The 12,800-nt window shown below is 39.8% G+C and overlaps 1 protein-coding gene across 2 annotated transcripts in view; it reads left to right on the top strand.

Moving 5' to 3' along the window:
• LOC140728359 (signal transducer and activator of transcription 4-like) overlaps positions 1 to 12,800 on the top strand; it is a 122,415-nt gene that overhangs the window by 57,661 nt on the left and 51,954 nt on the right. For both annotated transcript variants that reach the window (XM_073046970.1, XM_073046971.1), the window contains 7 exons: positions 686 to 784; positions 2,220 to 2,312; positions 2,861 to 2,939; positions 6,202 to 6,287; positions 8,365 to 8,516; positions 8,603 to 8,761; positions 11,716 to 11,808. In XM_073046970.1, the coding sequence (XP_072903071.1) occupies positions 686 to 784; positions 2,220 to 2,312; positions 2,861 to 2,939; positions 6,202 to 6,287; positions 8,365 to 8,516; positions 8,603 to 8,761; positions 11,716 to 11,808 (761 nt within the window). The remainder of the gene's footprint in view (positions 1 to 685; positions 785 to 2,219; positions 2,313 to 2,860; positions 2,940 to 6,201; positions 6,288 to 8,364; positions 8,517 to 8,602; positions 8,762 to 11,715; positions 11,809 to 12,800) is intronic.

Raw genomic sequence — 12,800 nt, forward strand, 5'->3', positions numbered from 1 at the left:
AGACACAGGGTTAAGGTGCTTGGAAGTAGGTACAGAGGAGATGTCAAGGGTAAGTTTTTTACGCAGAGAGTGGTGAGTGCGTGGAGTGGGCTGCCGGTGATGGTGGTGGAGGCTGATATGATAGGGACTCCTGGATAGGGACATGGAGCTTAGCAGGATTTCAGCTTCAAGTGATTTACAGAGACGGAGCATTCCTGAAAGTCCTAAACAAGAATCAAGTTCTTGTTATCGACATCACTATGAGATGTTGAATTCAGGTGATAAGTAACAAAGGCCCATAGCTCAGCTCGTCCAACCTGGTGGTAAATAACATAAACTGAAATAAAACCTCAGAGAAATAGTTTTCTCACCTTCCTGGTCTCCTACTCCAAAAACATGACATGGATAAATTAATAATGATGCACCATCAATAACTCTGAGACGTGGGTTAAGGTAGGCTTTTATTAGCTGGAAGAAAGCACAAGCAGCAAGTGACCACCACACAACATCCTGGAGACTGAGGAAGAGTCTGTGGCTCCAATCGCCTTTATACCGGGGTCTGTGGGAGGAGCCACAGGAGCAATCAGTTGGGGGGGGCGTGACCAGACAGGTATATGTAGTTCACCACAAATAGCAACCTTTTTCTCAGTGCATGTGAGATTAGTTTGAATAGCTTAACACTACACAACACTTCCTTTATCCTTAGGTGCAATATCTTGGAAATCCTTTACATATGGCATCAGTTATAGCAAACTGCCTCAGGGAAGAACGGAAGATCCTCACAACAGTCAACACAGCTGAACAGGTATGCATTTTCTTTCCTTGGGCCTTGTTAATCCTAAGAAGTATATATTTGCAGCTTTACTTCCCATTTTATTAGTGATAGGACACATATGAGGTAAAATAAAAGATTTAGTTCATATAAGGTTAAGAATTTTTAAATGAATTTCAAGCTTGTGAAAAAGATGCTTCAAGTCAACTAAATTACTCTTGTAAAAACTACAAGTATGACAATCAATTGTAGGACAATGTAAGGGGTTGAAACGTTTGCATAATTCACAACGACCAACATTGAGTTAGGGTTCACTTTAAGAGGCTGGTCTGATGTGATAATATGATGATGTGAAGCTTTTTACCACACTCTAGGTTTTGTGCTTGGTTGACAAAAAAGGAGCTATTACAGTTTCCCTTAAACATAAAACGCTCCTACCATTTTATTTATGGAAAAGTACGCTATTACTACAAACACACATTTACTGCTGGATTTGAATATTTGATAATATCTCATGATATTTTTTATCTGTTAATGACTGAAAATCTGATTCATAATTCAGTTGAGTACAGTTGAATGTAAATTTGATTTACTATTTCTAATGACTTGTTCTGCCCCTGGGAGTAATTTGCAATTAACCCACCATTGATGTATTTGCTTGCATTCTAGGTACGCAAGTTGGTGTTCCTAACCTTAAGCTTCAGGATGGTTAATAATATCAGCTGTTTTGTTCAATCGCCAATGAATAAATTACAGCTATCATTTAATCGGAGTATCACTTGCATGCTCAACTACATTGTGTTTCATCATTATTAATGTGCTTGGCAATTGTGGTGTGAGTTATAGCATACATCAACTGTGCGATCAACTTTGCGTGTTTCAGCTGTGAAATATTTCCATTTTAGAAGTTGGACATTTCTATGCTGATTCCAGGTGGAACATGTGTAGGGGTCCTGTTTGATCGCTGCAGCATCAGCATCAGCTTCAGGATAGCAGACCACTCATTGGCCTTAAACCTAACTCCTCGATGTAAATATTGTTATCTGAAATTGTTAAAGGGAGTTTGCAGGACTTAATGTTTTCAGCCTCTGAATTAAAAGAGAAGTTCCTCTCTCTGAGTTTGGGAATTGGGCATTTGTACGTTATCTTGATATGGTCTCCAATCTTTGCAAATGTTTTGTCACCATACAAGGAGAAATCACCAGTGTGCTGTTCACATGTGAAACGTTTGCAAATGGATTGCCAAGATCAGAGAACGACTCAACCCAACCATTAGTCACCTGAGCTACACATTTTCTGAGTTACTTATCTTGGTATTTATACAATAACATCCAGGGTAGCAAGAGCTCATTGCATGCATGTGTGATTTGAGGGGTTGTTTACGGAGTAGCTTATTATTGTGTTTAGAGTGTCGTTTCATTTTGAAGCAATATCCATTGTTTAATCTGTTCTACTGTATGTACTTAAGGAGCATGAAGAAAAGTTACTGCAGATCTCAATGATTTCTGAAAGACAACGAAGTCTAGAACATCGAATGACTGCCATAAAGACCAATACACAGGTAGGTATTATTTCTGAAGTCATTCAAGTAACACTGGACCTACCTATGCCACATTTTCTTCTGTTTATTTTATCAAACTAGTGAATATATGATAACATTATTTTTATCTACAAGATTTGGTAATCATCCCTTTTATTTATATAGTTAAATATCTTTAAGTGATCATATTTCCTTAAATTTACTGCTGGTAATTCAATAAAACTTACCAGGCATTTGGCTTACAAATAAAATATTCACTTTAATTAGGTGAACGAGCAATCTAGTCCAGGAGTATCACACAGATTGCATGTAATGGACTGTCTGGAAAACCGCTCATGTTTCTGATTGTTTGTCTAAGTTTTAGATCTTGCTCCAGCCATCAGGCACAGGCATCAGATGGAAGCCAAGCATGTCTCCACCGAACACTTTAACTGTTTACAGGGCAGCATCAGTATCCTGATGGAAGGAGAGTCCATTGCATGAGAATAACTTCAAACATATACAGTGATTGATAATGCCATAGACCTGAATAACCATAGTTTATTTTGTTCCCCCGCCCCCATAAACAGTTTGTGGAACAAGACGTAAAATACCTTGAGGACCTGCAGGATGAGTTTGATTTCAGATATAAGACACTACAAACACAAGGTAATTTTCAAAATGAGTAACAGTACAGTAAAATTCCACTGTCTTTGATAATTGCAATTTAATTTGATTGGCACTTAATTGAAGTCATAGACTTGTACACCATTTAAAAACAAGCTCTTCGTCTAATTCATCCACACTGACCAAGCTGCCTAACAGAGTTAGTCCCATTTACTTTCATTTGGCCCTTAAGTCCGTGTGCCTGTCCAAACGTTTTTTTTAACCATTATAATTGTCCCAGCCTCTGTCTCTTCCTCTGGTAGCTCATTCCATATATACAGCATCCTCAGTGAGGAGAAAACATGCCTCTCGGGTTCCTTTTATATCTTTCCTCTCTCAGTTTAAACCTATGGCTTCTTGTTTTAGATGGGGAAAAGATTGTGGCTTTTGAATTTATCTATTCCCCTCACAATTTTACAAACCTCTGTAAGGTTATCCCTCAGCCTCCCATACTTGAGGGAAGGAAAAAAATCTTCTTAAGTCAGCCTCTCCTTATAATTCATCCCCTCCAGTCCTGGTAACACCTTTCTAAATTGTTTTTTTTTGGCACCCTTTCCAGTTTAATGGCATCCTCCAAAAGCAGGGCTACCAAAACTGTATGCTGTATTTAAAATGGCACCATTTTATGATGACGTTTTATATCTTTATTTAGGAATGGGCTAGGAGAGTGCTGCTTTTGGCAACGATGCTGCCAATAGGACTTACCCCAACTGTGGTTCCATATAATTGGAAATAAAACACATATTCAGTCTTTCTGGTAGAATATACTATGAATATTCTATTAATTCCATTGATATTAAAATGTGCAGTGCTGGAATTAAGTACCATGAAAAGTGGTACTTCCACTGAAGACTTGGTATCAGGCAAATGAATGGGGATAAAGGTACCTGAGAGTTTACATCCTAGGATTCTAAAGGAAAAGTCCACAGGGACAGAGAACACATCGGATGTAATCTTCCAAAACTCTTTAGATTCTGGAGTGGGATGAAATGATTGGAAAACTGCCAAGGTGATACCCTTATTTAAAAAGGGTGGGAGTTACTGTACAAGGTACGCAGCTTCAAGCTGGTTGGCCCAACTTATATTTTTGGAATCAGTTATTATTTTTGAAAAGTCATAATCAGATCAAGTAGAGTCAACCTGGTTCATGAAGGGGAGGTCACACCTGAGGAAATATCAACCAAAGTAGATAGTTGGGTATCAGTAATGTTTTGAATTTTAATCGAGTGCCACACTACAGGTTAATTCACAAGACAAGGACTCTTGGTGCCGGAGGACTAACTCTTAGTGTTAGCTGGATTAGCTAACTAACATGAAGCTGTCAGGAGAGATAAGGGGGTAATTTTCAGATTGGTAGCTTGTAACATGGAATGCTGCTGGAAAGAGAGCTGGGACTGCAGTATTTGCATTAGGTTCTAGTCACTTCGAGACAGAAGCCAAATCGAGTCATCAAATTCGCTGTGACATAAAAATTTATGGAAAGATTTGATATTGATAGGTTGAATGAACTGAAAAAGCTGGCAAATGAAGTATGATGTAAAAATAGATGCAGCTCACTTTGGAAGGAAGAATAGATTATTATTTAAATAGAGAAGGTCTGCTGAAAGCTGCATAACCAAGGGATCAGGGAGTCATTATACATGAAATACAGAAAGCTAGCATATAGGTGCAGCAGGTAATTGTGAAACCTAATGGAATGCTCATATTTTATTCAAAGATTTAGAATATAAAACTTTTGGAGTAAGGCAAATATTACTACACTGATGTGTCAAGTCTAGAGTAATGTGTACAGTTCTAGTCTTTTTATTTAAGAAACGATATATTTTCACTCTTTGCAATTCAGGGAAATTCACTGAGATAATCCCAAATTTGAAGGGGTTGTCTTTATAAGTGAAATATACAAAGTTCTTGTTTGGGGGGCTTGAGAGGGTAAAAGAGAGAATGCTTCCCTTCAGGGGAGAGCCCAGAACCAGAGGAAGGTCTTAGAATAAGGGGTGTGCTTTTCAGACTGAGAAAAGGACGAACTTTTTCTCTCAAAGGGATGTGAGTTTTACCTTGCCCCAAAATGCTATGAAGCCTAAATAATCAAATGTGTACAAATCTGAAGTACATTTTAAACCACTAAGATAATCAAAGTTTGTGGGGTTAGAGTACAGAAGTAGAGGAAACTTAGATCAGTCATGATCTTATTGAGTGGCAGAGAAGGCTCAAGGGGCTCCTGCTGCTATTTGTTTCTTAAAACAGAAAATGCTCAGTGGGTCAGGCAGCATCCCTGGGGACAGGAGCATGTTTCAGGATGATGGTATTTTACAATTAAAGATATATTCTAGATAATCATATATTAAAAAAATACATACAGGAAGGTATGTGCATATGCATATATTCTCAATGTGAATTTAAGAAATTATACAATAATTTATGCCGAAATTTCAAAATCATATAGCTGCAGTAACACAATGGCAAGAGTAGACCATTCAGTCAATGTGTGACCACGTGAAATTTAAAGGGATATGTTGGATGGTGTTGGCAAAGATTATGATGGCTTTATACAAGAGCAAGAATACATAAAATTAGTTTAAAACATAACAGGGAAGAGTATGAAATTGAAGCTCAATCTGTATCTTTCAATTTCTGTCATTAATATTACTCTTTTAGTAGCTACGATGTCACAAGCAAAAACAGAACAGCCTAACATATGGGAGTGTACTGCCAATGGCCAATACACCAGCCATTGCAGCGGGTGTCAGCAGAAGGCAAAAGCAATCTTGAGCACACAGCTCAGTGTAATCTCCTTCATCCTGGTACAACTGGGAATGCATCCAGGCACAGGGATTTATCTCAGTAGCTCTTCCTGCAGCAGTGTGGGAGATTTTGGGCATTATTATTTTTATGCATGAACTTTGTGGCTTTGCCAACTGTTTGAGCATCACCAATTTAGCAGGATCACCATTTGGAACCACATGAAGAAAGCAAAGTCATCAGTGTCTCCTCAACTGGAGATTTTCAGCATTCATCAGAATCAGATCCACCCACTGGGTGCTGGTTCTCTGAAGTCATCTCCAATCAACTAAAGGGCTTTGCAACTCCAACTAGCATCCATTCCCTTAAGTTTGTTCTGTGTGTCTGCCAAATTAGTCCAATTATTGGTACACACTGACTGGAAATTATGGGTACACACTTACTGTATTGGATACTTAATTGATACCAATGTCTTCCTTTTAGTTTTATGAGAGGTTGACTTTGTTTCTTTTTTAAATTTTCTCAGAACACAGTGATAGAAACAGCGTTCACATGAAGGAAGAGGTTTTTCGGTTACAAGGCATGCTCAATCAGCTGGATCATAAGCGAAAGGTGAAGTACCACTAGCTCAATAAAAGCAGTACCTTGCCTTTTTCTACATGGTCCCAAATCCCCATTCATCTCTCCTTACAAACACAGAAATCATATTCAAAATATCTATAAAAGACAACACTAAGTAATCTGGAAGAATCAGTACACCAAGAAAAAGTGTCCAAGTTTTACTATAATCCTCAGAAAAATTTGCTGCCTCAGTCTGAATTGGTTTTAATTCCAATTTCCTTTCCATCAGGCTGTAGATTTTGAGTTCAGATCAACAGATGAGCTACAAACAAACAAGGAATTTAATCTTTGTGCATTAGTTTGTTGTTGCATCATTTCCTACCCTTCAGGAGAGGCTGAGAATGTGTGATGGGCAGCCTACATATTCTGCCATGAGCAACCGATCGTCCTTGAGGTAATTATTAAACCAGGCAGGAGATTCTGCTCAGAACACACATTTATCAGTACAGGCAACCTGATCTACTGAACAGCCATGAAAACTTAAGTGAGGGTGTGGAAAATGTTTGAATTGTAGCATTTTACTGAATATTATAGAAGCTGTGATTGATAGCAGTGTAGCTGAAGAAGGCAGCAAAATAAGGCCTTCAGTTCCGAATGTCTGACTTCTTCAACAACGCTTTTTAATTTAGGGCAAAAAGTTCAATGAACTTAAGCTGAGCAACAATGTAGTTGGGAAGTTCACTGGGAGCACTGATGAAGAGCACATTTTCTTTATAAATATATCAAGCTTATTTATGGTAAATGTTTACAGTTTAGGGTTTCATAACTGAAATAGTTCTGAGAATTTTAACTAAAACAGAAAGTAGGCTAGTGCAAGCATTCCAAGATGTTTTTCCAAGATAGATTTTATGATCCTACTCAAGGCCAAAACTCCCTTTTCTCAGTTTCTTCGTCTCTACCACTTCTGTCGCCAAGATGCAGTTTTCCTTTCCAGAACATCACAGATGACCTCCTTCATCAATGAACAGGGTTTCCCTTCCTCCACTATTGATGCTGACCTCACCCGCATTTCCTCTGTTTCCCAAACATCCAGCTCACCCCATCTTCCCACCACCTTAACAGTGATAAAATTCCTCTGGTCCTTACCACCCCATGAGCCTCGGTATCCAACACATCACCCTCCACAATTCTCACCATCTCCAAAGTGATCCTACCACCAAACATATCATTATCTCCCCACCTCACTCCACTTTCCACAGAGATTGCTCCCTCTGCGACTCCCTTGTCCATTCATCCCTCCCCACTGATCTCCCACCAGGCACTTAACCCTGCAAGCAGCCAAAGTGTTACATCTGCCCTCCTCCCTCTCCCAAACAATCCTTCCAGGTGAAGCAACACATCACATGCGAATCTGCTGGTGCCACCTATTGTGTCCAGTGCTCCAAATGCAGCCTTCTCTGCATTGGTGAGACCATAGTAAACTGGTGGGGGGATGCTTCGTTGAGCACCTCCACTCCACCTGCCAAAAGCAGAACTTCCTGGTGGCGAAACATTTTAATTCCAATTCCCATTCCTGTTCCAACATATCCATCCTTGGCCTTCTCTTCTGCTAAAATGAGGTGACGTTCAGGGCAGAGAAGCAACACCTTATATTCCTTCTGAATAGCCTCCAACCTGATGACGTGAATATCAGTTTTTCCTCTGATAAAATAAAATTCTCTCCCTCTTCCCTCTTCTGCTAATCCCCCACTCTGGCCTCTTATTTCTTCTCACCTGCTTATCACCTCCCCCAGCTCACCTCCTTCCCTTTTTTCTGTGGTCCACTCTCCCATCATATCAGATTCCTTCCTCTCCAGCCCTTTATCTTTGCTACCCACCTGACTTCGCCTATCACCTTCTAACTATTCTCCTTCCTCTTCACCCCCACCTTTTCATTCTGGCTTCTTCCTCCTCCTTTTCCAGTCCAGTCCAGTTCTTTTTCAGTCTCAGCCTGAAAAGTCGACTGTTTATTCATTTCCATAGATACTGCCTGACTTCTGAGTTCCTCCAGCATTTTGTGTGTGTTGCTTTGGATTTCCAGCAACTGCAGACTTTCTCATGTTCATGGCTATATCTTTGTGTGGTGCAGGAGGTACTCCATAAGATTACAGAGTTGTTAAACCAAATGGATTTCCTAATGAACAGACAACTGTTTGAAGAGCTAACAGACTGGAAACGACGGCAGCAAATCGCCTGCATAGGAGGTCCACACAATACGTGCCTTGATCAGCTGCAGAATTGGTAAAGTACCAAGTACCAGAGTTATTTGAAATGTTTTGTGCTTTGCTTGGTTATTGTGATGAATGCTGTAAATTCTTTTGAATTAGGTTTACATTGTTTGCAGAGAGCTTATTTCAGGTCAGAAGACAGCTGAAAAAGCTGGAGGAGCTGCTGCAGAAAGTGACCTACGATGGAGATCCGATGCCTCTGCAAAGACCTCATTTGGAGGAAAGAGTGAACATTTTGATTTACAGCTTCATCAAAAGGTACAAAAAAATTACTAAAACAAAAATGCAACTTTTTTTTAGTGTTGCTCAGAAATTTCAGTTCAGCATCCGCTGTCCACGTTCTTTTTTTCCCGATAGATACAGCAGCAGGAAAATTACTGGACTGTGACTCTGCCTAGGCTGGAGCTTTTCCAATCACAAATCAGGCAGGAAATCTTAGTTTCCTGAATTGGTGAGATGGGCCTCTGAATCAAAGCCTCCGCTCAGCTTCCAAATGGGCCTATTCTTTGGTTCATCCTGGAATGGAGAGGGATAATGATAACTTTACATGCTTGAATGATCTTGGCCTCACTCTTGGATGTCACAGATCTTCCTCCACAAGGGAGAAAAAGCATCGGTGTTAGTTTTCCATAGTTGCATCTGTAGATTTGAATTTGAATAATCCCAAGATGCTCTTTCGGAGAGGAACAAGGCATTCTCAGTATTTTGACCAACCATCAACATTTTTAAAATAGTTGATAGGATCATGTTTCTTTTGAGGGGACTAACATTTGAAAGGTTGTTAAGTTCAAGTTTATTGGTACCATGGGCATGCATACGCAGGTTGTAAATGCCATGTAAGTTAGCTTTTGGCAGCAGCAGGCACAGTACATTACAAGACAAGACAAACATAATTTCACATAAACGTCAATTATATGCACACGTCAGCAAAGTAAACAACAAAGTCATCATAACAACACTAGTGCAAGATTAAGAGTAGCGAAGAAAAGATGGTGTTAAGGTTTTTCATGTCAGTTCACAGATATGATGGCGGTGGGGAAGATGCTGTTGTTGAATGTAGATCTTCAGGCTCTTGTACCTCCTACCTGATAGCAATATAGAGAAGATGGCACAGCCTACATGATTCAGGTCCTTGGTGATGGATGCCTCTTTTAGATGTTCCTGATAATGGGGAGAGCTGTACCTGTATGGGAACTAGCTGAGTCCTCCACTCTTCATAGCCTTTTGCATTCTTGTGTGTGGTAATTTCCACATGACCGTGATGCAACCTGTCAGAATGCTTTTCACTGTACATTTGTAAAACTTAGTCATATTCTTCGATGCCATACAAAATCCCCTTATGCTTCCAAGAAAGTAGAGGTTCTGATGCACCTTGGTCATTGCATCCATGTGCGGGGTACAGGATAGATCCTCTGAGATGTTGTCACCTAGGAAGCTGAAGTTGTTCAACCTTTCCACTAGACACCCTCCAGCGGGGACAGGACAGGTATGTGTTCACCTGAGTTCCCCTCTTGAAATCCACAGTCACTTCGTTGTTACACCACCATTCAACCAGCTGACTTAATCTGCCTCGTTATTGTCCATGATTCTGCCACAACTGTGGTGTCATTGGCAAATTTGTGGATGGGATTTCAGTGCTTTCTACATTACAACAGTGACTGCATAATGAAATAACTTTATTGATGCATAGCACCTTGGAATGATCTGAGCATCATGTGAAAGATGAAAATAATTTTCTGACCTTTTAGATTTCCTTTATTTTCTTTACCTCATTAAAATCACAACTGTGTATGTAATCTGTATGTACATTGATGCAGTCATGAAGAAGGCACACTTGTGGTTCTACTTCATTAGGAATTTGAGGAGATTTGCTATGTCACTGAAGACTCTTGCAAATTGCTTTAGATGTATAATGGGGAGCATTCTGACCGGTTGCATCACGGCCTGGTTTGGAGGCTCCAAAGCACAGGATAGTAGGAGATTGCAGAATGTTGTAGACTTGGCCAGCTCCATCATAGGCACAACCCTCCCACCATCGAGGACATCTTCAAGAGGTGGTGTCTCAAGAAGATGGCATTCATCATTAAGGAGCCTCACCACCAGGGATATACACTCTTCTTGTTACTGCCATCAGGGCAGAGTTACAGGAGCCTGAAGACCAACACTGACTGATTCAGGAGCAGCTTTTTCCTCTCCTTCATCGGATTTCTGAAAGGTCCAACACCACATCATTCTTCTTTTTTTGCCCTACTTATTTATTTGTAATTTATAGTAATTTTATGTCTTTGCACTGTACTAATGCTACAAAGCAACAAATTTCATGTCAGATAAGATCCTGATAATAAACCTGATTCTGATTCTGTAACTGTACATATTACAAATGCAAGCATAGTAATATTTCATTGGACAGCTTTTCCAGTTCCTCGGAACAGGACAAGCAACTGACTAAATTAACTTGTGTGTCTTTTATACTTGTTCAGTGAATCCACACAGACGACACATTCCGTGATATCTCCTCTCAAGTTACAGACTTGTGACTGAGTAGATTGGACCAAAGCAGCATTAACAGTGCGCATAGTCAACAATAGAAATTTCATAATTTCATAATAAAATGTAAATAAAGAAGTACAGATTACTTTGGTCACTTCATACTCAACTAACTGCATATAACCCAACTAAAAGTGATTCAAAATATCATGGGAAAAGTTAGAGATACAACCACATCAACTCAAAAGTGCAATGACTAATTAATTTGCCAGTATAAATGACTTTTATTTAAAACAAATGCTTTTCTCATTTCCTCTGAAGGTAGTGACTTCTACCTTTTTAACCAGATGGATTTGTACAAAATTCTTCATTCAGAATCCAAGCTATAAACGTAGGCAAGCTATCGAGTCGTGTAAAGCACCACAATTTCATCCATTTTCATCCTTGTCCAAAATAGAAATACATTCTCCGGGATAACGTTCAAGTGCAGGGCTGATTCTTCCGATCACTAAATCAACTACACTGCTAGCATCTTCATTGCTGTCAACCCACTAACTGTTAAATCATCCTGTGTAATAATGGGGAAGTGAAATAATTGATTTGATAATAATATTTCAAAGCCTAATATTTAATGTTAATAGATTAACAAGACACAGGTCTTAAGCTGATTTCAACCAGTGTTAATATTCTTGAGAAAGATGATTAAGCTTCCTTTTACTTTTTAGTTCTTTTGTGGTGGAGAGACAACCTTGTATGCCAACCCACCCACAGAGAGCAATGGTCCTAAAAACAGGAGTACAATTTACTGTCAAGATAAGGTGAGCTTCTTTATGACAAGTGAAATAATGCTGTGTTGAAGTTTCTCTTTAAGTAAGTGCACGGGATGATTGCCAGTATGATATCAACACAGTATTGGTCATCTTTTGTTCACTTCTACTGACAGGCACACAATCAGGAGGCAAGTGCATTGGGTACCTGATACCATTGGACTTGGTTGACCATGTTGACCAAAGATGAATTTCTGATATCTGCACTAAGGCCTGGATTTGGCCCACTACTAACTTCTAATGTGATCCCATCCAGAGTTTGGGGACTCAGGGAGGGGCACTTAATTTGCACCCGCTAGTGGTTGGCATGGCACTCTGTGTGAAAACCTAGACTTGCCAACCTATTGCTGGGATATCTTAGGTTCTGTGTGTGTTTATCTTCAGAGTCCTGGCTGGAAGCAATTCATCCCAAAACATTTATGTTGTCTGGCAATCTATAATGATCTTTAACCTTGTGCCAGTCCTACTGACTCTGATTAAATCTTTTTATTTGTTTGTTTGTTTTGCAATACAGTGTGGAGTAGGCCCGCCCATCCCTTCGAGCCTCACCACCCCAGCAAACTCTGACAACTCCAATTTAACCCTAATCTAACCATGGAACAAATTACGATGACCGATTAATCCACTTGGTACACCTTTGGACTGTGGGACATAACAGGAACACCTAGGGGAAAGCCCGCCCATTCCACTGGGAAGACGTACAGATTCCTTACAGATGACATTGGAAATCTCCATGCCCTGGGCTGTAATAGCATCGCGCTAATCGCTTCATGCTACTGTGGCACCCAAATCTGCGCCTTCCTCTATCACTGTACCCTTTGGAATACTGTGACATCTTTTAGCCCTTCTGATCAATTTGAGCTGGTATTACAGAGCAAGTTTGGGAAATGACTGAGTCCGTTTCTATGTATAAGCTATCTCTGATGTGTAAAGAGAAGTTTTCTGAAGATACTGATTGGGTTGCCTTTGTTTTGCATTATGGT

Source organism: Hemitrygon akajei, chromosome 5 (genome assembly GCF_048418815.1).
Source record: "Hemitrygon akajei chromosome 5, sHemAka1.3, whole genome shotgun sequence".
In the NCBI taxonomy this organism is placed as follows: domain Eukaryota; kingdom Metazoa; phylum Chordata; class Chondrichthyes; order Myliobatiformes; family Dasyatidae; genus Hemitrygon; species Hemitrygon akajei.